Source organism: Anas acuta, chromosome 3, assembly GCF_963932015.1.
Source record: "Anas acuta chromosome 3, bAnaAcu1.1, whole genome shotgun sequence".
Taxonomy (NCBI): Eukaryota; Metazoa; Chordata; class Aves; order Anseriformes; family Anatidae; genus Anas; species Anas acuta.
Genome location: NC_088981.1, coordinates 21,440,591 through 21,461,866, shown reverse-complemented (window position 1 = coordinate 21,461,866; position 21,276 = coordinate 21,440,591). Strand labels below are relative to the sequence as shown.

The 21,276-nt window shown below is 35.2% G+C and overlaps 1 protein-coding gene across 4 annotated transcripts in view; it reads left to right on the top strand.

Moving 5' to 3' along the window:
- EPRS1 (glutamyl-prolyl-tRNA synthetase 1) overlaps positions 1–21,188 on the top strand; it is a 37,350-nt gene extending 16,162 nt beyond the window's left edge. The window contains exons 13-34 of one of the 4 annotated variants that reach the window (XM_068676026.1): positions 575–685; positions 2,335–2,471; positions 3,165–3,372; positions 3,825–3,937; positions 4,553–4,670; positions 4,765–5,142; positions 5,971–6,201; positions 6,911–7,159; positions 7,970–8,200; positions 8,521–8,786; positions 10,104–10,155; positions 10,950–11,159; positions 11,287–11,359; positions 11,913–11,992; positions 12,337–12,438; positions 13,089–13,244; positions 13,361–13,558; positions 13,914–14,087; positions 16,587–16,747; positions 17,938–18,016; positions 20,482–20,546; positions 20,820–21,188. In XM_068676026.1, coding sequence (XP_068532127.1) covers positions 575–685; positions 2,335–2,471; positions 3,165–3,372; positions 3,825–3,937; positions 4,553–4,670; positions 4,765–5,142; positions 5,971–6,201; positions 6,911–7,159; positions 7,970–8,200; positions 8,521–8,786; positions 10,104–10,155; positions 10,950–11,159; positions 11,287–11,359; positions 11,913–11,992; positions 12,337–12,438; positions 13,089–13,244; positions 13,361–13,558; positions 13,914–14,087; positions 16,587–16,747; positions 17,938–18,016; positions 20,482–20,546; positions 20,820–20,970 — 3,543 coding nt within the window. In that variant the 3' untranslated portion in view covers positions 20,971–21,188. The remainder of the gene's footprint in view (positions 1–574; positions 686–2,334; positions 2,472–3,164; positions 3,373–3,824; positions 3,938–4,552; positions 4,671–4,764; positions 5,143–5,970; positions 6,202–6,910; positions 7,160–7,969; positions 8,201–8,520; positions 8,787–10,103; positions 10,156–10,949; positions 11,160–11,286; positions 11,360–11,912; positions 11,993–12,336; positions 12,439–13,088; positions 13,245–13,360; positions 13,559–13,913; positions 14,088–16,586; positions 16,748–17,937; positions 18,017–20,481; positions 20,547–20,819) is intronic. The other 3 variants (XM_068676028.1, XM_068676029.1, XM_068676030.1) reach the window with 3 other exon arrangements.
- The last annotated feature ends 88 nt before the right edge of the window (positions 21,189–21,276 follow it).

The following is a 21,276-nucleotide window of genomic DNA, read 5'->3' as shown; positions in this document are numbered from 1 at the left end:
GCTCAAGTTGTAGAAATCCTGATGAAGCCAATATTATGATGTTGCCTTATTATAGTATCTAATGCTGCTGTATTAAAATTTTACTCTTAATTGGTGCTTCTTCTGTAGCTAAGTCTGTCCCTGATTCCTGGAGTACTCACCTGGAAAATTAGTATGGGATCAGGTTTTGTGCTGCTGGACAAAAGAGAAAACTGCGCCAATAAATTACTGCTTTAAATTCAGCTACCTAGAAAGAAAGTGGTCCAGATTTAATACCGGTAAAACTATCAAAGTACTTCTTACTATCTTCCCGATGAGGTATCAGCTCATAAATTTGCTTACTTCTGATGGCAGTACCCAGTGCACAGTTTTTCCTCAAAGTAAAAATTAAAGAAGGGAAACTCTTTTTATTATCACTGTTCTCTCACTTTTTATCTTTTATAAATTTGGATCAAAGTAACATTAGGGCATACATTAAAAAAAATGCAGTAACATAAAGAATACCAATTAATATTCCTTTTTTATTGTTTTATACAACATCTTATTTCTCTGTCAATGGCATGTATTCATGATCCCCCTCATTTGTTTTCTGTAGGTTATAGACCCAGTAGCTCCTCGGTACACTGCTTTACTGAAAGATGCAGTGGTCCCAGTAAATGTTCCTGAAGCTCAAGAGGAGATGAAAGAAGTGGCTAAACATCCAAAGGTTCTCGCTTTGCTCTTACTATTGTTGTATTGCAGATCAGTAAGGTTGGAAGTACATTGACTTAGAGCAGTCAGCAAGGAGAGTCCCTCATTTTAACTTGTTTGGACCATGGGAGATAAAACTAAGGTGTGCTTTTTTCATAAAATTGTCAGAAAGTCAGCAATTACTGAACGTGTTTGTTCATTTAAGAGAATGATAGAGGAAACTGCAGTGTATATATTTACAAAAGCATATAGATAAAGTCATGACAAAAGGGAGTTTTGAGAAGAGGTGAGATATTACAAACATGGAGTGAGGATAAGACCTTTTTTATTATTGTTTAATACAAGCTTTGACAGAGAAGTTTAAATATAAAGTTTAATTCAAGCTTTATGGTTACAATACAGTAGGTAATGCTTATCCATGAGTGATGAATGTGAGATGAGAAGGATGAAGGGAAAGATTTCTTTTAAATACTATATAAAATTAGACTTAAGTAGAAAAGTGAAATATTAAACTGTTAATCCTACCATTATCTGGATTTTTTGGATGTGGCTTTTAAATTCAGATAGCAAATAGTTACCAGCAACAGTTCAGTTCTTACTGATTTGAAACTCTCAGTAATCAATTCAGAGTAATTTCCCTCAAAAAAGGGGCCTGTGTTGCTGGTACAATTTTTTTTTTTCCACTACAGTTAGGAAAGATGCTTTACTTTGAGCATGACATCTCAAGTTGTGCTTCAGCTTCTCTGAAAGCATCCCTTAGATATCCCTTAACTGAGAAGCAAGTAAATGTTTTTCAAGTTATCTTTTTTTTTTTTTTTCTTCACTTTGTTGCTCTGAATACATCTGTGGCAATTTCTTGTAACTTAAAGATCAGCTTCTAGTTTGCCCTTTTCCCTGTGGTGGATTCACAGGGAAACAGGTTTTGAGTAGATGCAGGTGAGAATTGTGACTCTTAGAGTCAAAAAGAAGTTTGGTAAGATACAAGACTACATGCTAAAATATTGCTATTAAGAATGATGCCTCCAGTATGTAATGAAATAAGTACTGACCGGAAGAAACAAATTTCAAACTCCTGATCAGTTGAACAATTCTGAGCTCCCATCTGTTTGCATTTAAAGAAAAATAAAATTAAATCAAAACCAAACAAACAAAATGCAAAAAAAAATAAATGCTATAAAGCCGAGTATTTTTGTTGTTCTAAGCAATACAGTAATATTACTATATTTAAGAATCTATCCAGCTGAGAGAAGCTGCATATTTAATTCCATATTATTTGTAAAAAAGTGAAGCTGAGAGTTAAGAAACTTGTTTTGAAGTGAACTTGCATAACAAGATGCAAATTTGATTAAAAGTTAGTTAGTCTTTACATGTAAGATCTTGAAAATGTGTGGACTTGAAGGAAATAGGGTGTGCTGTCAGTTGTGATGGGCTTATTGTTAGAGATATAATTTTTGAATGTTCTGTCAGAGGAACACATGCAGCGCTTATGAACTAGAAAATTGAGAGATATGTATAGAGGAATACTGTTGCTTTCTGTTACTGTTATTTTAAGTCTTTTATCTTTGTCTGTATTCTGTCATAAAGAAAGTAGTGTTTGAGCACTGCATTAAATTTAGCCAGTTTGTGTAATTGCCTCTCCTTTGAAATAAACATCATTTTTCACAGAATGCTGATGTTGGGTTGAAACCTGTGTGGTATGGCTCCAGAGTGCTGATCGAGGGTGCGGATGCAGAGACCCTGACAGAGGGAGAGGTGGTTACATTCATAAATTGGGGCAATATTATCATCACTAAATTAAACAGGTAAAAATATTGGGAGATGAAATTAACTTGTTTTTCAACTTTTTGTTGATATTTGTAGTAAGTATCTTTTAACAGTTTCAGTGGGTGTCCATGTATATATTACTTTGAAATATATTTCAAAGCTGGATGTTTGGCATAGAACATATTTTACTGTAGATCCAGGTCTGAAATCACCAGTCGGTCCTACTGCATGTCTCCCTTATTCAGTGTTCTGTATTTGTTGGTGGTGTTCCACTGTGAAACAGCTTTGTCAGACAAAAAAACAAAACAAACCACCTTTGAATTTTAACAATTTTTATTCTGTAGAAATACATACTTTAGCATACTAAAAAATTAACACAATCAAAATGTAAGTTGCAGAACTTTTGGGGTGAGGGAAGGAAACCGTTAATGTCATAATATTTTGGAAATAGTTATGTTGAGACAGTGGCAGAATTGAGTGAGTTGGTACAGAGAATGTAAAACAAATAGGTAGAGATTTAGAGATTTTTCTCATGTTCCGAAGTGTCCTGTGATATTTAAAAAATCAGAAGTAAAGAAGAATTTCAACAGCAGTGACTACACTTTTCCATTTCCTACACTTAAAAAAATTGTTCAGAGTTCAATCTTTTTAATGGATCTGTTGATGTACTGTAGTATCAAATGAGAACAAATCATTTAGGTTTTGCTCTCATCATTTCTGTTTTTCTGTAGAAATTCAAATGGAAAAATTCTGTCCATTGATACCAAGTTAAACCTAGAGAATAAGGACTTCAAAAAAACCACTAAGATCACTTGGTTAGCAGACACTCCACGTGCACCACTCATCCCAACTGTATGTGTTAATTATGAACATCTAATCACTAAGCCAGTTCTAGGTAAAGATGAGGATTTCAAGCAATATATCAACCAAAATAGCAAGGTAAGATATTTTTCCCCTTTATATTTTACAAAGCTTTAAGCTTTTTTTTTTTTTTTTGCCATTGCTATTTCTTGTTACTGTCTTTTGACAGTTTTTAAAACCTTGACAAACTTAATTTGTCAAACAAGCAAAGGGTATGTATCTTGTTTGTATGTTTTCCATTCAGCTTCTCATAACATGAATTGAAATGTAGTAATGTGATTTTAATTGTAATTTTGTATACTCATGCATTACCTGGCTCTTACATCTGGTACCAATAGTTTAATTTTTTTTGGTCACGTTGCATTCTTATAATGTGGCATCTTCTTGCGAGTACTTGTTCTGCTGCCTCTGGAATTAACTGACATTTCAACACTTAGAAAAATTAGCACTATCCTTCAACAGCTCTACCATTTTTCTTACTGTTTCTTGTGCCCTGTTAGGTTTGGACTGATTTATTTTAACTCTTACAGCAAGAAGAACTGATGTTAGGCGATCCTTGCCTTAGGGATTTAAAAAAAGGGGACATAATACAACTTCAGAGAAGAGGATTCTTTATTTGTGATCAACCATATGAGCCAGTGAGGTAAGCTACTTAAGAACAGACCAAGCAGACATCACAGAATTTGCTTTAATTTGCTGTGTTTTAAGATGTTTACACGTCATGTCAACAGTAATGTTGCCAATATTTCACCAATGCTGCAGATATCTTCCTCTTTACCACTTTTCTGTGGGTTATTTTTGTGGACTATCATGGTTTTTGTCTATGTTCCTGTCTGTGTCTTCAACTGTCTAAGGCAAGCGTGTGGCACTTTCTGGTGCACCTCAACTAGCTTGGATTTGGTAGAGATCAGGTTTCCTTGTTCTGATTCTAAGAATATAAATTAAGGAACAATGTTACAGATTAAAACAGTCATTTGCCCAATTAGTGTGCACAAATATTCTTTGTAACAGTTCTTTACAGAATTATCAAACATCTAAAATAACACTGCTGTTCAGCATAGCATTATTATATAAAGAGAACTTGCTGTTCGTAACAGGGATCAATACAGATCCCCAGCTACGTAAATTTGAATAACTGCAACTGTATACAAAGGCAAATAATGGAGTTGTGAAAGAGAGACTTGAAGAGCATTTGTTGCAATAAATGTTTTATGTGTTATCTTGTATTTCTTATTGTTTTTTATAAATCTTCCTATAGTCCTTACAGCTGTAAAGAAGCCCCATGCATTTTGATTTACATTCCTGATGGACATACTAAGGAAATGCCAACATCTGGGTCAAAAGAGAAGGCCAAGGCTGAAAGTGCGAAGAAAGAGGTAAATTTGTGTTTTTAAAAAGTGCTGTAAAATGTATTACTGTACAAGGTGGTCATGCTGAATATTTGGCTTTTTTTTTTTTCTTTTTTTAAAGGCTAGTTCAGCAGTAAAAGGAAAGTCTGCTCCACTTGGTGGTGGTACCTCTACTCCAACCTGTACTGCATCTGAAGACCATCTGGTTATTTACAACAGGGTGTCTGCACAGGGTGATGTAGTTCGTGACTTGAAAGCTAAGAAGGCAGCAAAGGAAGATATTGATAAAGCTGTGAAACAGTTGCTGGCCTTGAAAGCAGAATATAAAGAGAAGACAGGCCAGGAGTACAAGCCTGGAAGTCCTCCAATGTCTGTGAATGAACAGTGTGTGTCTTCAAAGCTTCAGACCTCTGGTACCCTGGACAGTAAAGCTCTGTATGATAAAGTAGCAGAGCAAGGAGAAGTTGTCCGAAAACTGAAAGCTGAGAAAGCACCTAAGGTGGCTGATTAAATTATTATTTTGTTTGTGTTTTGGGGGTTTGCATAGCCCATTGTCCTCTGCCTGTGGAGGTGAATGGGTTGATTCAATGCTTTCACACTGATCATAATTTGTACTGAGCTGTGTTCTATCAAGACTTGCATTTTCCAATATTCATCTTTTAGTTAGAAATATGACAAAATGCTAGGAATTTGCTTGCATTTTTATGGGTATTAACAAATATTTCTTAGTTCTGAAGCATTTATGCCAATGCATGAGTTGATTATCTGAATCTGGTCCTTGGGGTAAAAATGTCCTGCAGTTTTTTTATTTATTAATTTTATTAAATATAGTCAAATTATGTGACATCATAGGATTGATTTGTTCCTATTTAAAGATTCTTTTAAAAAAGAAAAGATCCAAATACAACAGATATCTTCAAGACATCTTTTTGGCTGGATCTGAGCATAAGAAACATAGCTACTAGTAGCTTTGTTCATTCTTTCTAATGCAAAGCAAAAAAAAAAGAGAGGAAGTAATATACTTTGTGCCTGGTGGATAAATACTGTTCATAATAGTGTCTTGGTGGCACCATAAAATCTAAATCAATGGGGAGATGTAAACTTTGTTGTTATAATTTTATACAGAATAGATAAAGAGGTTTCCTTATCTTCAGATACTTTGTTGCATTAGGAGAATAATAGATGAAACAACTACTACATACTTAAGAAAACAGAATAGGTGTACGTAATCTGCAGGTCTTTTCATAAAAGCGTTTAATGTGTACTTCAGAGTCTCATGTCTCTGCATCTTTGTTTCTCCCTTTTTCTACCCTTTTCTTTCTTTCAGGATCAGATAGGTGCTGCCGTGGACGTCCTTTTATCCCTTAAGGCAGAATATAAACAACAGACAGGCCAGGAGTACAAACCTGGAAGCCCACCTGTGGTCTTTGTCCCTGCTCAGTCTTCTCCTGTTTCTACTCTTCCACCCCCATGTCCAGTAGACAGCAAATCTCTGTACAGCAAAGTAGCTGAACAAGGCGAAGTGGTCCGCAAACTTAAATCAGAGAAAGCTTCAAAGGTGTAATACCAGTGAATACTTCTGAGTGGAACAGTATTTTCAGTTTAGATTAAAACCTAATCACAGGTTTTGTGAAACTTGGGGAACAAAATCTAAGCAAATACTTTAAAATTCCATAAAATGCTTTCGTGAATTCTCTTAAGCTGATATGGTTGACTTCACGAGTTCTGCGGTAGTGCATGGAGAGCCTGAAAAAAAACAAAACAAAACATTTTTTTGGTTTTGTTTTTTTATGGTACAAGCTAAGTGAAGGAGAATATAGGCCGTAACTTCAAAAAAAGGTCTGTAGGTTGAAGGCTAGAATGGCAATTATGAATCTGGTGGTAATTTGATAGTGTCAAGGGAACCCATTCTTCGTTCAGCGTCTGAGAACTTGCTCCCATTCTCCTGTGCACAGAGCTATGCACTGCTCTAACTGCATGGAACTAAGCTGCTTAAATTGGGAGCTTTCTTGGCACTGAAATCAGCCTTCACATATATACTGCCTGTTTAAATCCTATATGACTCAGCTCATAGGTATTCTGGCTAAAAAGTTTTAGTGCAGATCTTGGTAATGACAACTGCTACTAACATGTTACCTCTAGAAGTTGTATTACAACAGCTACGTTAGTGCCTGCTCTAGTAAAGGTTATGTTATCTTAGCTATTGTGTTGTATCTATGTTGTTTCTGTCTTTATCTGCAACTGCTTTTTTTCCTTTCTTGCTTCAGGAACAAGTAGATGAGGCTGTGAAAGTTCTTCTCAATTTAAAAGCAGAATATAAACAAAAGACAGGTCAAGAGTACAAGCCTGGAAATCCACCTACAGCTTCTCCTTGTGTGTCTTCTGCTACACTTCCATCTTCTGTATGCTGCAGTAACTTGGGATCCTGTAGTTTAGTGGATGGCAAAGCACTTTATGATAATGTAGCTGAACAAGGTGAAGTGGTACGCAGGCTGAAAGCAGAGAAAGCTTCCAAGGTATAACAGTAAATAGAGAGTAATCAGTTGCAATTCTTACCACATTTTGCCGCTGGGGGGAAATATTTCACCAAGTAATGATCAAATGGTGTAATAAACTCCCTTATATCCTGGTCAGAGCTTAGCTATCAAACTTGCATGGTCTGGTAATGTCACACAAGTTCACTCTGATACTGAATACTTTCTCAACTTCAAGACTTCATTCTAAACTTCATTCTAAATTTTACTGATATAAAAAGTCAAACTTATCTCTGACATCTAGATGAATAGACAAGCATGACAGATGTCAATCCTGCAGAAAGTTTTAATATATTTTACTTCTTGCTGTGTTTGTAACAGATGAAGATAAAAGTATCTAGGGTGCTGCAACAATAGCAAGATTTATCAAAACTTAGCACATTCAGTGAGAGCTGTGTAAAGGAGCAGGAGACAAACCTATGTGTTTTCAGGAGCTGCTGCTGTTTTCCTCTCTATATTTCTATGCTGTAGAATCCTTTTGTCTTGTAGATTTTTTTAAAGTCATTTTCTAAAACAGTGTGTTGTGTTTTTCAGTGTAGATTCTGCTGCAATTATTGATTGTAGCTGGCCTGGTGGGGTAGGGGAAGCATTCTCATACAACGTGATAGTGCTTAAAAACACTTCTGCTGCTTAGGGGCAATGTTGTGCTATTACTTGAGTCTTTCCTTAACTGTGAAGCCCTCTGTTGATTGCTAGATGGAAATTTTATTTTCTTAGCTTAAAAATCAATGCTTCTTGTTGGTTCAGTCTTTAGTTCTAACTACTACATCTTGCTATTTATCCTCCCTATAGGATGAAATAGATGAAGCAGTAAAACTCCTTCTTTCTCTAAAAGCTGACTATAAGGAAAAGACTGGACAGGACTACAAGCCCGGACATCCGCCAGCAGCTCAAGGTGCTTTGCCCCAAGCATCAAATACAGCACAGAGTGGTCCTGACACACCTGAAGCTAAAGCGCTATTTAACAAAGTAGCTCTTCAAGGAGATGAAGTTAGGAAATTGAAAGCAGAAAAAGCAGAAAAGGTATAAAAATACTGTAATATTAAATTTTATATGGGTATTTAAATTTGAAAATCTATTTCAAATCAGTGTGATTATAGGAATTAGAAATGTGCATTCAGAATAGGCAGTGTTTGAATTCAGAGATCTGAAATGTGCTTTTTAAATTGTTCCTGTCAGATACAGTCTTTAAAATGTTAAAACATTTAAGTATCAGTGTTTGCAGAGGCTTTCCCCCAACACTGTGGATGTCCGTAATGCCAAACATAGATCTGTTTCACTTTTTTGATAAAGCGTTTACTCTTGTGGTTTCTGTATGAATTTATTTTTTTTTGTCCTTCAAGGAAAAGATAGATGCAGCTGTTAAGGAACTTCTTCAGTTGAAGGCCCAGTATAAGTCTGTTGCAGGAGTTGACTATAAACCAGTTTCTGCTAGTGGTGCTGATGACAAAGATAAGAAGAAGAAAGAGAAAGAGAACAAGTCAGAAAAGCAGAGTAAGCAACAGAAGCAAAATGATGGACCGAAAAAAGAGCCTTTGCAAGGACAGAGTGGTAGTGATCTCTCCTCAAGTGGATCAGGAGAAGGTCAAGGCCCTAAGAAACAAACCAGGTAAAGATATGACCTTTAATCTACTTGCTAAGAACCAGAACTGTTTACCTCTATTCAGATTTTTAGATATTTACAGCTTTCTTGTTTCACTTGAAAGCATGAACAATTACAAAGTCATTATTAATTTTTATATTTGGGATCAAGCAAAAGCAAGTGACTGAAGCTTTAGTGCCTGTTGCACCTCATCATCCTAGTGAGGAGAATTCCTGCTTAGCCTGTAGAAATCATAAGGCAATATACACAGTCTTCTGTTGTGGCTCAGCTGTAGTTGGGAACTTGCTGTGTTTCATTATTTGCTTCTGCAATAATAATAAATAGCTTCTGCTATATTTTGGTAAGTATAAACTGTGTGTGTGAGGAGGTGAAGCCTTGTGTTCATTTTATTTTACCAAGGTTTCCAAAATATGTACTGTGAGTACCATGAGAAGTATGTAAGCCCAACCCAGAGCGTGGCACTCCTATTGCACATGGAACTCTCCAGCGATGACTGTGGTGCATCCCTTCTCCTGCCCACATGCTGAAAGTGTAGAGATCTTTTCACAACAAATATGCAACACTATTTGTTTCCTGTTTCAGATATATAGATTACATGTTAGAGGTGTGGTTATTTTGTGTAAAAATTATTCTGGAGAAAGGTATTTTTCACCCTTAAAAAAACATCTCTGCTTACAGGTATATGAAAGCTTTACTTTTGTCTATTGTCATTTGAATCTGGTTAAAATTGAAGGGCTTTAGCCTTCTTTAGGATCTTGGAGATTTACTAGTTATCTTTATTTTTTATTTTATTTTTTAAAGAGTCAGTTCTATCTTACAGTGTCTGATATGTTTAATTGGATAGCTCAAGTTGCATCTGTTTATTGAAACCACAGCCATAGGCTGGGTAAGAAATTTTTAAAAATACATGGTAAAACAGCTTGTGTGTATGTCTGGTTAGTCTTATGTTCTTATTGGTGGTGCTTTTTTTTTTTTTTATGAGGTTCCTTGATAAAACCCTGGGTGAGAATTAGAAGGGTTCAAACACTGGAAAAGAAACTGAGCTGTTTTTAAAAATACTTGTTATCTCAGTGAGGAGCTGCTAGCAATTCATACCAGCCAATTCATATTGAGCTGTCAGGAGGAAAAAGAAATTAAAAAAAAAAAAAAGGGGGGGGGGGGGGAGGGGAAGGGGAAGAAAAGTTGGCATTATGAAATAAAACTAAAATATTCTGTTCCCTGTCCCTCCACCCCAACCAAAGGGGTGGAAAAAAAGAAAGATTAAGGTAAATTTCACTGCTAAATGCTCAATGGCACAAATCTGGTTCTTTTCTAATACCATAGGCTGGGTCTAGAAGCTAAGAAAGAAGAAAATCTTGCAGACTGGTTCTCTCAGGTAAGTGCACGCCAGTTTTAATTAAAGAATTATGTCATTCTCTTATAAAGCCGAAGCGGATATTGATTTATATATCATATTGTATTTCTGTTTTTTCAAATGCACATTGAAGTACTTGCTCTTATGTTGTTATCATAGTCTCAAATAATGAAGTGCCTAGATTGAAGAGCTGAATAAATTAAAGTAGGCTGTAAAAAGTATGAGTGTGTGTGTGTTCTCATAATTTGTGTGCGTGTGTAAATTCGTCTTTCATTAAGTGCACACAACTTCAGTGTAGTGACAGGAATTTCACAGGCTTGGAAGTTTTATTTCATCTTATGATGATGTATGACAAAAGTTATGATCTGTTGATACTGAAGAAGTTTATTGTCACACAAGGGCAGAAAAGAGATGACTAGGTTACTTAAAGACTGTAAATATATATCGGTGTTATAAATTATTTCTTGCTTCTACTACAATTTTTGCATAAGCCCAAAGGAATAAAAATCTTCTGATGTGAGCTAGAGAAAGTTCTTGCAAAAGCAGTTTATTGGTTCATGGAAATTAGCTACTGACTCTTACCTTGGATTCATGACATTCAATTTTAGCTAAGTTCTTACAGTATTCAGGTCTACTATAGAACTTAATGTTCCTGCGTAACTTTCTTGTATAGGTAACAAAAGCGATCTCATCACGTATCTTTGCTAAATTTTGAGCACAAATATTTTTAAATAGGAGTTGCATGCTATAGGCTTGAATTATCAAGTGTTTTTTCTGTATGAAATTGAAACATCAGTATCTAACTCTTTTGAAAGGTGATCACAAAATCAGAGATGATAGAATACTATGATGTGAGTGGCTGCTACGTGCTTCGTCCTTGGGCTTATGCTATTTGGGAATCTATCAAGAACTTCTTTGATGCAGAGATCAAGAAACTTGGCGTGGAAAACTGTTACTTCCCCATGTTTGTATCCCAGGCTGCACTAGAGAAAGAGAAGACTCATATTGCTGATTTTGCCCCTGAGGTACACTTCAAAACATTATTTTAATCTTAGTACAAGAAAACCCAACCCCTTAGTCTGCACCTGACTATGAAAGGAAGTTTTCCTCAAACTTGTTTTATTTGATTTTTAATTATTTTTTTTCCTTTAGGTTGCATGGGTCACAAGATCTGGGAAAACAGATCTGGCTGAACCAATTGCTGTACGTCCCACAAGTGAAACAGGTAGATGTCTTGTCATTCAGTTTGACTGTAAAGAAAACAGTTACTGATATAATGAAGCTGATAAATTAAGTCCCTTTTGAAAAGTGGAAACCCATCTTTTTGAATGTTTTACTGTAACTCCTTAAAATATTTCCTAAAATTTGCTGCTGTCTGCTGCAAATGTCACTTACACTATTAGTTCCCTTCAACGGACTTCTCTGGGAAATTTACATTCCAAGAACTTTTTCATTACTACCCTGAAAATTAACTGACTTTGAAAAAATGTTTTTTATTTTTTTTAATTAAATATTTTATATACTAAGGTTTGGTTTGATTGTACTTTGATCCACATCCTGCATAAAAACAACATCAAGCTATTCTCTAGAGAGACAGGATAAAATTAAAGTTTTTTTCAGTGAAAATGTGTTAAGACAAAAAATATGTTTTAAAGAGAATTATAAATAAAAGTGTAATTCTCGCAGCAGAGAATGTTAAGCTTACATGTATCAAAGAAAAAGTTTTGGCATGAAGCGGCTGCATTGTGCAAAGAACCAAAACTGCTTTCTTTTCACAGTCATGTATCCTGCATATGCAAAGTGGGTGCAGTCACACAGGGATCTTCCAATCAAGCTTAATCAGTGGTGCAATGTTGTGGTATGTCAGTACATAATTTCTGACTGAACTGTTCTATCATAAGTGCAGTGTATGGCAATTATTTTATGTGGACATGGCATGATGATACTAATCACAGCACATATTTCATGTCACAAGTATAAACATGGTTTGTGATCCGTTTTTATCACTTGATAAAATCTACGTTACTAAGGTATATTGATATTAAGTACAAATCTGTAAATAGTTGACTTTTTAAACTTTATTCAGATTTTTTGAACTTTTAAGTGGCAACATATTTATAAATATTATTTTTAATAAATAATTTGACTTTTTAGTGTTAATCATGGCATACAATTTTGTTCCTTGTTATGTCTTGTTTATAGCGTTGGGAATTCAAACATCCCCAACCTTTCCTTCGCACTCGTGAGTTCCTTTGGCAAGAGGGTCACACAGCATTTGCAACATATGAAGAAGCAGCAGAGGAGGTAAAAAAGCAAATGCACTGACGCTTTTGCTTTCAGAAAGTTATCTTATCTTACTCCATGGCAACACAAACAAATCTTTTTAATTAGGACCTGGTGGAAATTGGTCTCACTTTATTTTGGGAGCCATCATGATAAACGTCAAGTATGCTAGCAGCTGTTTTATCTCAGATGTAACTTGTGTGTAAGGCTTTAGTCATTTCAAACAGTATGACAAGTTGGAAGAGTGTAATCTTCATAGAGGATGTTAATTTTCCTTGAAAGTCTAAATGAGTGAACTTGTTAGTGGTAAGAAATTTTAGTACTTTGTCCAGAAACAGGTGCTTCATTGAATATCATGGTATATCCTTATTTATATAATAGATATTCAAACTTTGAGATGGAAAGTAGGAGTCAATATAACCAATTGGACTTACATTTTTGCCATGACTCTTCTTATCTATTATGGTTTGTATTTGTTGGTATTTCATTCATAGAAGATGAGGCAAAATGAAAAGCAGTTGAAGAAATCTTATTTTTTTTTTTATCACAGTTTTGAGGAAAATATATTTTTTTTAAGATTTTTAGATGCTAACACTTTGATTATAAATATATTTCATGTTTTATGAAAAACGTAATACTAAATAATTCTTAAAATAGCATGTTCATCATAGGTGATGCAAATACTTGATCTGTATGCTCAAGTGTATGAAGATCTCCTAGCAATACCTGTTGTGAAAGGAAAGAAGACAGAAAAGGAGAAGTTTGCTGGGGGTGATTATACAACAACTGTAGAAGCATTTATATCTGCCAGTGGAAGAGCTATCCAGGTATTTATCTAATAAATATTTGTTTTCAGTAATTACAGTAAGATGGAAGCCTTGAACTGATACTAGTGAGACTTAACTTTCAATTGAGCAGAATTTTCTGCATGTCACTATTTCAGGGAGCAACATCACATCACCTAGGACAGAACTTCTCAAAGATGTTTGAAATTGTATTTGAAGATCCTAAGAAACCAGGAGAAAAACAGTTTGCATATCAGAATTCCTGGGGCATTACAACTCGAACTATTGGTGTAATGACAATGATTCATGGAGATAACATGGGATTGGTGCTCCCACCTCGAGTAGCTTGTGTTCAGGTATGTAGAAATTGTCCGTAATATGACTTCAAATACCCTTTCTTTTCCTTACCTGTCTTGGAATTCTTGAGCTTTTCCTAATAGGCAACAAAGAGTTTAACACAGCTGTCTAATTACAGAATGCGCTGTATAAATTTGATACAAATCATTAGGGTGCTTGAGGTGGACAAGCTCCCTTTAATAGTCCATCCATGTAAAATAATTATATCTGTATCATTTCAAAGAAAAGGGAAATATATTTTTTACTTCTGAGATAGTGAAATAAATTACTGGGCCACAATAATTTCTTAAGCTTATATAGTAATTATGAGATAATTTTATTATAATATGAAATACCTGTCATGTTATATTGCAGGTCGTAATTATTCCCTGTGGTATCACAAATTCCCTTTCTGAAGACGACAAAGAGGCTTTATTGAAGAAATGTAATGAATATCGTAAAAGGCTGCTTGGTGTTAATATCCGTGTACGTGCTGATCTAAGAGACAACTATTCACCTGGTTGGAAGTTTAATCATTGGGAACTTAAGGTACTTTCTTTTTTCTTCTAGAAGGTTTTTCAAAGCTGAAATGTGGGGGTATGTATGTGTGTATTTTATTCTGAAGGTGGATGTTTTCTCTAAATGGACAACTACTGCCTTATAATCAGTGATCACCTCTATTAGAGTTTCTTTTTATTAATATATGAAGAACAAGTGTTTTCCAAGACTTGCTATTTGCTAGGATAAACATGTCATTAGCAGTTTTTGAACTTTAAAGTCTTCACCGTATATACTTAGAAAATGGCACTATTACTACAAATCAACTGCATGTTTAAAAATTTGTACAAAGTGTCTTCAGGATCACAATGGTGTGTTCTTTGCACACAGTGGAACAGAGGAGATAAACCTGTATAGTGCTGACAAAGAAAGGAGCAATTTTGTTGATTTAAAACACTATTATGTTGCCCTTTATATAGCAGTTAAAAGAAACAGCTCTGTTTCATCAATTATAAGAGGTTTTTGTAAAACAAAAATAGCAGAATGGAACAAAAATATGATAATTAGAAATTGAACAATGTAGAGAGTGATTTTACAGGATCATGTTTTCGTTTGGAATTTGAAATTAATATGTTTGTCTTCATTGTAAGATGATAGAAGCTCCCTGAATTGTCAAAAGTTCCTGTTGTTTCCAAGTTCTTTTTCTTTTGTCTAACCTCTTACATTTTAAAAAATGAAGCTCTAATACCAAGAACTCATGTTATGAGGCTTTTTTTTTTTAAATAGGTTTACCAAGGAGGTGCAGCAGGGGGCAAACTTGATGCTTTTTATAAAATATATTAAAGTATTCAGAATAAACCATTTATACATGTCGTCTTATATTTGAACTGTAGCTAGATGTCATCAAAATACATACATAAAACCTTCATTTAGAATCACGTTGAGAAATAAGAGACCTAATTAAAAAAATGAATTAGTATTCTCAGCATGAATGCTGGTTTTCATAGGGCTTTGGCGGTAGACAAGCACTTCGGGTATTCAGCTTACAACGAGAAAAATTTTATTGCCCTGGTAGTAGTCCAGCATTGTTCAGGTCTCCTGCAGTTATAACTTCACAAATGGCTTATGTGCTACTTCACTAAGTTACCTGGTGCCCCTCGCCCCTTCTGAATTTCAACCTGTATGTTTCCCCCCCAAAAAACATATTTTATCTCCTTGTCTTAAATTCTGACACGGTAAGAACAAGTAGAATACATACACTGCATCGTCAACGTAATTGCAGACAGAGTGAACTCATTTTACTGAGTACCGATAAGGAAGTTAATAGGGTAAAACATACAAGGATACTAGAGTAATAAGTGCAAGAATGAACTGGGAAGCATTTTACCTTATCTGTTTCTCGGCTTACCAGGTTTCTCACGCTACCTCCAAAGACAGACAAGTCATTGCTAGTTGTTTTATAGTGTCTGGCTGTAGTTCAATTGCTCTTTCTTAGGTAGTCTTCCTGTGTGGCCATTAAGATTCTTTCTTTCACTAGAAAATTGTTACAGTTAGAAAATGGGATGGAAATGCTAAATACATTTTTTTAAATATACCATAAATTAAAATTTTTAAGTTGTTAGGAATAACTTTGAACAGCTTTTTATGTAGCTTTGCAGGAGGAGTAGATATTGCATCCTTGAGATGGATTTTAATATATTAATTCATGGCATGAAGAATATGGGGTATGGGGAATCACAGACTGGTTGAGGTCAGAAGGGACCTCTGGTGATCATCTAGTCCAACCCCCCTGCTCGAGCAGGGTCACCTAGTGCATGTTGCACAGGTTCATGTCCAGGTGGGTTTTGACTATTTCCAGAGAAAGATACTCCATAACCTCTCTGGGCAACTTGTTCCAGTGCTCTGTCACCCTCACGGTAAGAAGTTTTTCCTCATATTCAAATGGAACCTCCTGTGTTTCAGTTTTTGCCTACTACTTCTTGTCCTATCTCTGGGCAGCACCAAAAAGTCCGCACAACACATGCTCATATACCCACTCTCCTATGCACTCTTACCCTTTCCACTGAAAAAACATGTACAGCTTATGACACACATGACATCAGGATGTAGAGGAAAATAAATAGAACTCAATAGACTCTAACTAGTAAAATGCGAACTTTCTGTCTGCCTGTTTAAGGGAGATGAGAAATTACATGGTTCTTACCACTGAAGTTTATGAAGCATAAAAGCTTTACATAAAAAAGCTATCTGTTTATAGTCAAATATTCCATGCCATTGACACTGATATTAAGTCTGTGTTTAACAGAACTGCTATTTCTTATTCATACATCTGAAGGCGAAACACATCTGAAAGCGAAACAAGACTGGAGCAAGAGAGTGTGAATGGGAAAGACAGAAATTAATAAAAGCGGTGCAATATGTGCTGATTTTTTTCAAAGAAACTTAAGTTTTTAAAATAATATGTTAGGACTGTGCTTCAAAAAACAAAAGAAAGAATATTAACTCCTCTGAGAATCACTCATTGTAACTTCTCACTTTTTTTTCATTAAGGGTGTTCCAGTCAGGGTTGAAGTGGGACCACGAGACATGAAAAGCCAACAGTTTGTAGCTGTCAGAAGAGATACAGGACAGAAGCTGACTCTTTCAGAACATGAGGCAGAAGATAAACTGAAGCAGATTTTGGAGGAGATCCATGCTAACCTATATAACAGGTAAATTGAGTGATATAACAAATGGCTATGCTAATCACACATGTAATTTACCTGTCAGAAGAATTTCTTGATTTATTGGTTAGACTGTTCAGAAAGACAGGTTTGGCCCATCTTTCTGTTTGTGATGTTTGATATTCCGCCTCCAGAACTTGTTCACATACATTGACAGAAGTTTCCTTAAGTGCTTGTGAAACACAATGTTAAAGGTTGTGAACTGACTTTAAAAATACTTCTTTGAATTCTTGTAAAGTATTAATAACAAAAAGTATATATCATAAATAGTTAATTGGATGGTATTGTATGGGATTCATTTCCGAAAGATGCTTTTGGTAGGGAATTTTGAAAGATACAAAGTTGTCAAAGAAGCTTCAGTAGTTGAAGATCTATTTTCAGAAGTGTATGGTAAGACCCTATGTCCTCTTGAATTTCATACATTTGATTTCTTATGAGAAAACAATTGCTTTTCAAACTGTTGTTTCACACAGAATCAAAGGATGTTAGGGATTGGAAGGGACCTTGAAAGATCATCTAGTCCAATCTGCCTGCCAGAGCAGGAACACCTAAATTAGGTCACACAGGAACACATCCAAGCGGGTTTTGAATGTCTCCAGAGAAGGAGACTCCACAAACCCCTCTGGGCAGCCTGTTCCAGTGTTCTGTCACCTTTGGTTATTGCATATCCCAAATCCCCTGCATGTCTGTTATTGCAAATTCTGGTTCCCAAGCACACCTGGAAAGATCTAACTGGCTGATCAAGCATCATGTCAGATGAGTTTGACTGCTGGAATGTACTTCCTTTCATGGTGATCAGGTTGTTTACAAGCAGAATATGTTTATCTATTTAAGAATCATTCTGTTGTTCAGATTTGGAATGTAATTTAAAAAACAAAATAAAACACAATTGCCTGTAGTATTTGTTACTGCCTACAGTTGGTCAATGTTGAAATGATGTTCACAACTGTGAATTAACATAGTAAAATATGCAGCTAACTGCACCACCCAGTAGCAATTAATCAAGATTTCATCTCTTTGAGGGCAGAATGGTGGAAAAACATAATCTGATTAGGAAGATTCAAATTAATATATAGCTTCTCTTGTAATTTTTGTTTTGGCTAGCTCTGAAAACTTGGTTCAGTTAGCCAGTGAGGTTATGTATATAAGCCTACCGTGACTGATTTTTTTTCTTTTAGAGCTTCTGAGGACCTAAAAAGTCATATGGTGGTGGCCAATAATATGGAAGATTTTCAAAAAGAGCTTGATTCAGGAAAGGTAAGGGTATTTACTTCATTCCAAAATCCTTCTAAGTGCCTTCATACCCTTCCTGTCCCTTACAAATAATCAGAGGCTAAAAGCTTCAAAGACTGTGTATACATCCATCCATGTTGTAGCTGTTACGGAACCCTCCCCTAACAAGCAGATGAAGCATTGCCTGTAGAGCTGCACAAAGAAAAATCAGCTTTTCCAAGCTAATTTATTTATTTCTTCTTTTGCTGAAATACTGTATTTATTAAATATGATGTAAAATTCTAGTGCTATCTAAGAGGTGAGAGTGCCTTGAAGTGAATTGTGTTGCTGCAATTTGATAATTTGCATTTAAAGTGTTTGCATTTTTATTAGAAGGTGCTTTTCAGAGAGATTAATGTAAATATTTTATTCAGATTAAGATAAGCTACTGTCATTGTGCTAATAAAAACAGCGAAAAACTCTTGTCAAATCTTGTGATAGCGTCCAAGTTAGAGTCTAAAGTACATGCTACTTACGTCAGAGAAGATTTGCCTTTATGACCTGAGTAGAAGCCATTGAGTTCATTGAGAATTGCTGGGAATCAGAACCCTCCTTGGGTTGATAGTAAGAATAACCCATGATGGTGGATGATTGAGTTCATCTGATCTATCTTTATAGACATGCTAGAGATCTGTGAAAAACTTAAAGTTCTGGCAAAGCATTTGAAACTTAGGTGAGTGATTAAATCTTCACCAGAGATTTGAGCCTCATTCTTTTTTAGAGATCTGCTCCCATTAACCCTGAAATTCTGTCACCGGCTGTCAGCCTGTGAAATTCTTCATATATTTAGACGAATGTATTCAAGTAGTACAATCTTCAGAATCAATCATTAAGACTGCATTTTATAGAGAGATCAGTTGTTGAGTTTTGTTTTTTTTTTTTTTTGTACACCAATTAGGTCTACTCTGAAAACTTCAGAATTTCTGATGGAAAGTGATAGCGTCAAGAACTCGGTTACTCTTGTTGACTTCAAAAATAGTTTTATAAGTTAGCCTTGACTTTTGATCACACTCTTTTCTTGCTTCTATTGCACTTGAATCTGATTTATAGCTAGTTTTGAAGGAATGATTGTGAACGTCAGAGGTGGGACTGATTTAGCATGCTTACGAAGTTGAGGATATGGATATTTTAGACGTTCTTGTGCATAGGTGCTGAAGTAGCAGTATTGTCTTATTTTCCTTTACAAAACTAAATAACAGTGTAAAATACTCTGTTTTGAAATGGTTTGGGGTTCTTCCTGCTGACTACAAAGTAATGTTTCCTTAGAGCAGCTCTCTTTAAAGCATCTCATGATTCTGGTGGTAGATTTTAACATAAAAATCCTTAGCCTTTACTTAACAAATAATTCTACTCCACATAGGTGTTCAAATAGTACTACTGTTCTCTGAGTAGTATTACTACACGTGACTTCAAGATATGCTTCCAAAATAAGTGCTCCTTTAAACTATACTAGTCTTCAAGACAAAGAAACAGTTGAGGAAAAAATATGCTTTTGTGTAAAAATCAGTTGAAATGGAGAGTCAAGTTCATTCCAAGAGGAAGAATATAATGTGGAGTTAATTGTTTATTTGTACATGTTCATAAATTGTTACCTTTTAATTTTCATGAACGCTGTAGGTATACCCTTTTTTCTCCTTCTGCAGAATTATCAAATGATACTGTCTGCCAATGTGTAAAATGCCTGGTCTTCAATATCCAGTACTCAGGTTCATGTACAGCTAGATTCTAGAGAGTGCCAAGGGAATTTTACTATTTATGTTATATTAGAACTTGAATATGGTTTAATATATAAACTTTGAAATATGAATAAATATTTTTACATTTCTAAGTTAATTGAGAAAACTGAAGTTCGTCATTTTATGACTCCCCATCTACCATTATATGTTGTATGCATGATATTTTATGCCACATGTATTCTGTAATTTCTTCAAATTATACTGTTAGCACTGGCTGTGGTTTAAGAAGAAAGTTTGTAAGCTGAAGTACTCCTGCCTAATTCCTGTTACTGTATTCTGCTGACTGTAATTGAAATGTAGGCTATTAACTCTTTAAAAATATGGGCCGCTTCTGTGTTCTTTTAAGCTACATGCAAAGTTTAGTTCAAACTATAAGAATAATTGCATGTGTATTGAAACTTTAACAAAAGATTAATGTGAGCAAAATTAGAGCGGTAATGGTTCCTTTTTTCACTGCAAGAAAGTGAAGCTATGAAGTGAAGCTTACTAAAGGTGTGCTCCAGTTCATGGCAAATTGAGAATTCTGCACTAAGGATGTAAATTTGGTGAAAGAAAACCACAGATCAGTAAAGCTTATTCACAATATTGATAGAACTAAAATGATTCTGCAAGCAGAATTTAGTAGCTACATTGTCCTCCAGTCTTCCAGAGACAAGGAAAAGTTTTTCTAGATGCATAGCTCATTTTTTCTACCCCTTCTCCCTTTCATTTCAGATTGTACAAATCCCTTTCTGTGGGGAAATTGAGTGTGAGGATTGGATCAAGAAGACCACTGCCAGGTAAAATACAACCAAACTGGAGAGGATCTGCCAAGATCAAAATAAAAATGTTCTGAATGTAAAACAGGCATATAAGATGCCTGTGGGTGTAACACTCATGTACAGTCTTTGTCCTTGACTCTTGCTGTCCTGTGTAATACAATATACTTACACCCTTAGATTTGAAACTTTCAGTCTAATTTAGTGTGTTTTTGAGATTTTATGCATAATACACTTTATTGTATCTTCATTTTTAAATAAAGATTTTTACTTATTAATATGCTTTTATTTCAGGGATCAAGATCTTGAGCCTGGCGCCCCCTCCATGGGAGCAAAAAGTCTCTGCATACCTTTTCAGCCTCTCCGTGAACTACAGAGCGGGGCAAAATGTGTCTGCGGCAAAAACCCTGCCAAGTTTTACACCCTATTTGGTCGTAGTTATTAAACTGCTATTGAAAGCACCTTCTCCTTTATCTGTGAATTGAACTTTTTTTAATAAGACTGAAATAGCCCCTAAACTTAATCAGTTTTGTGACTTTTTAGATGATTCAAAAAACAAAGCCATAAACCATAAACACCCCCAGTTGTCAGTCTTAGACTAGCAGTAATTCGCAGACTTTTCTGTAAACACCTCTAATAATAAACATGTATCGTGAGCTGTAATATGCTTTGGTTGTTTTTTCTATGTTGCTGAATGGGAAGGATGGAATACACCTTGCTCATGTCTGTCTTTTTTTTTTTTTTTTAATTT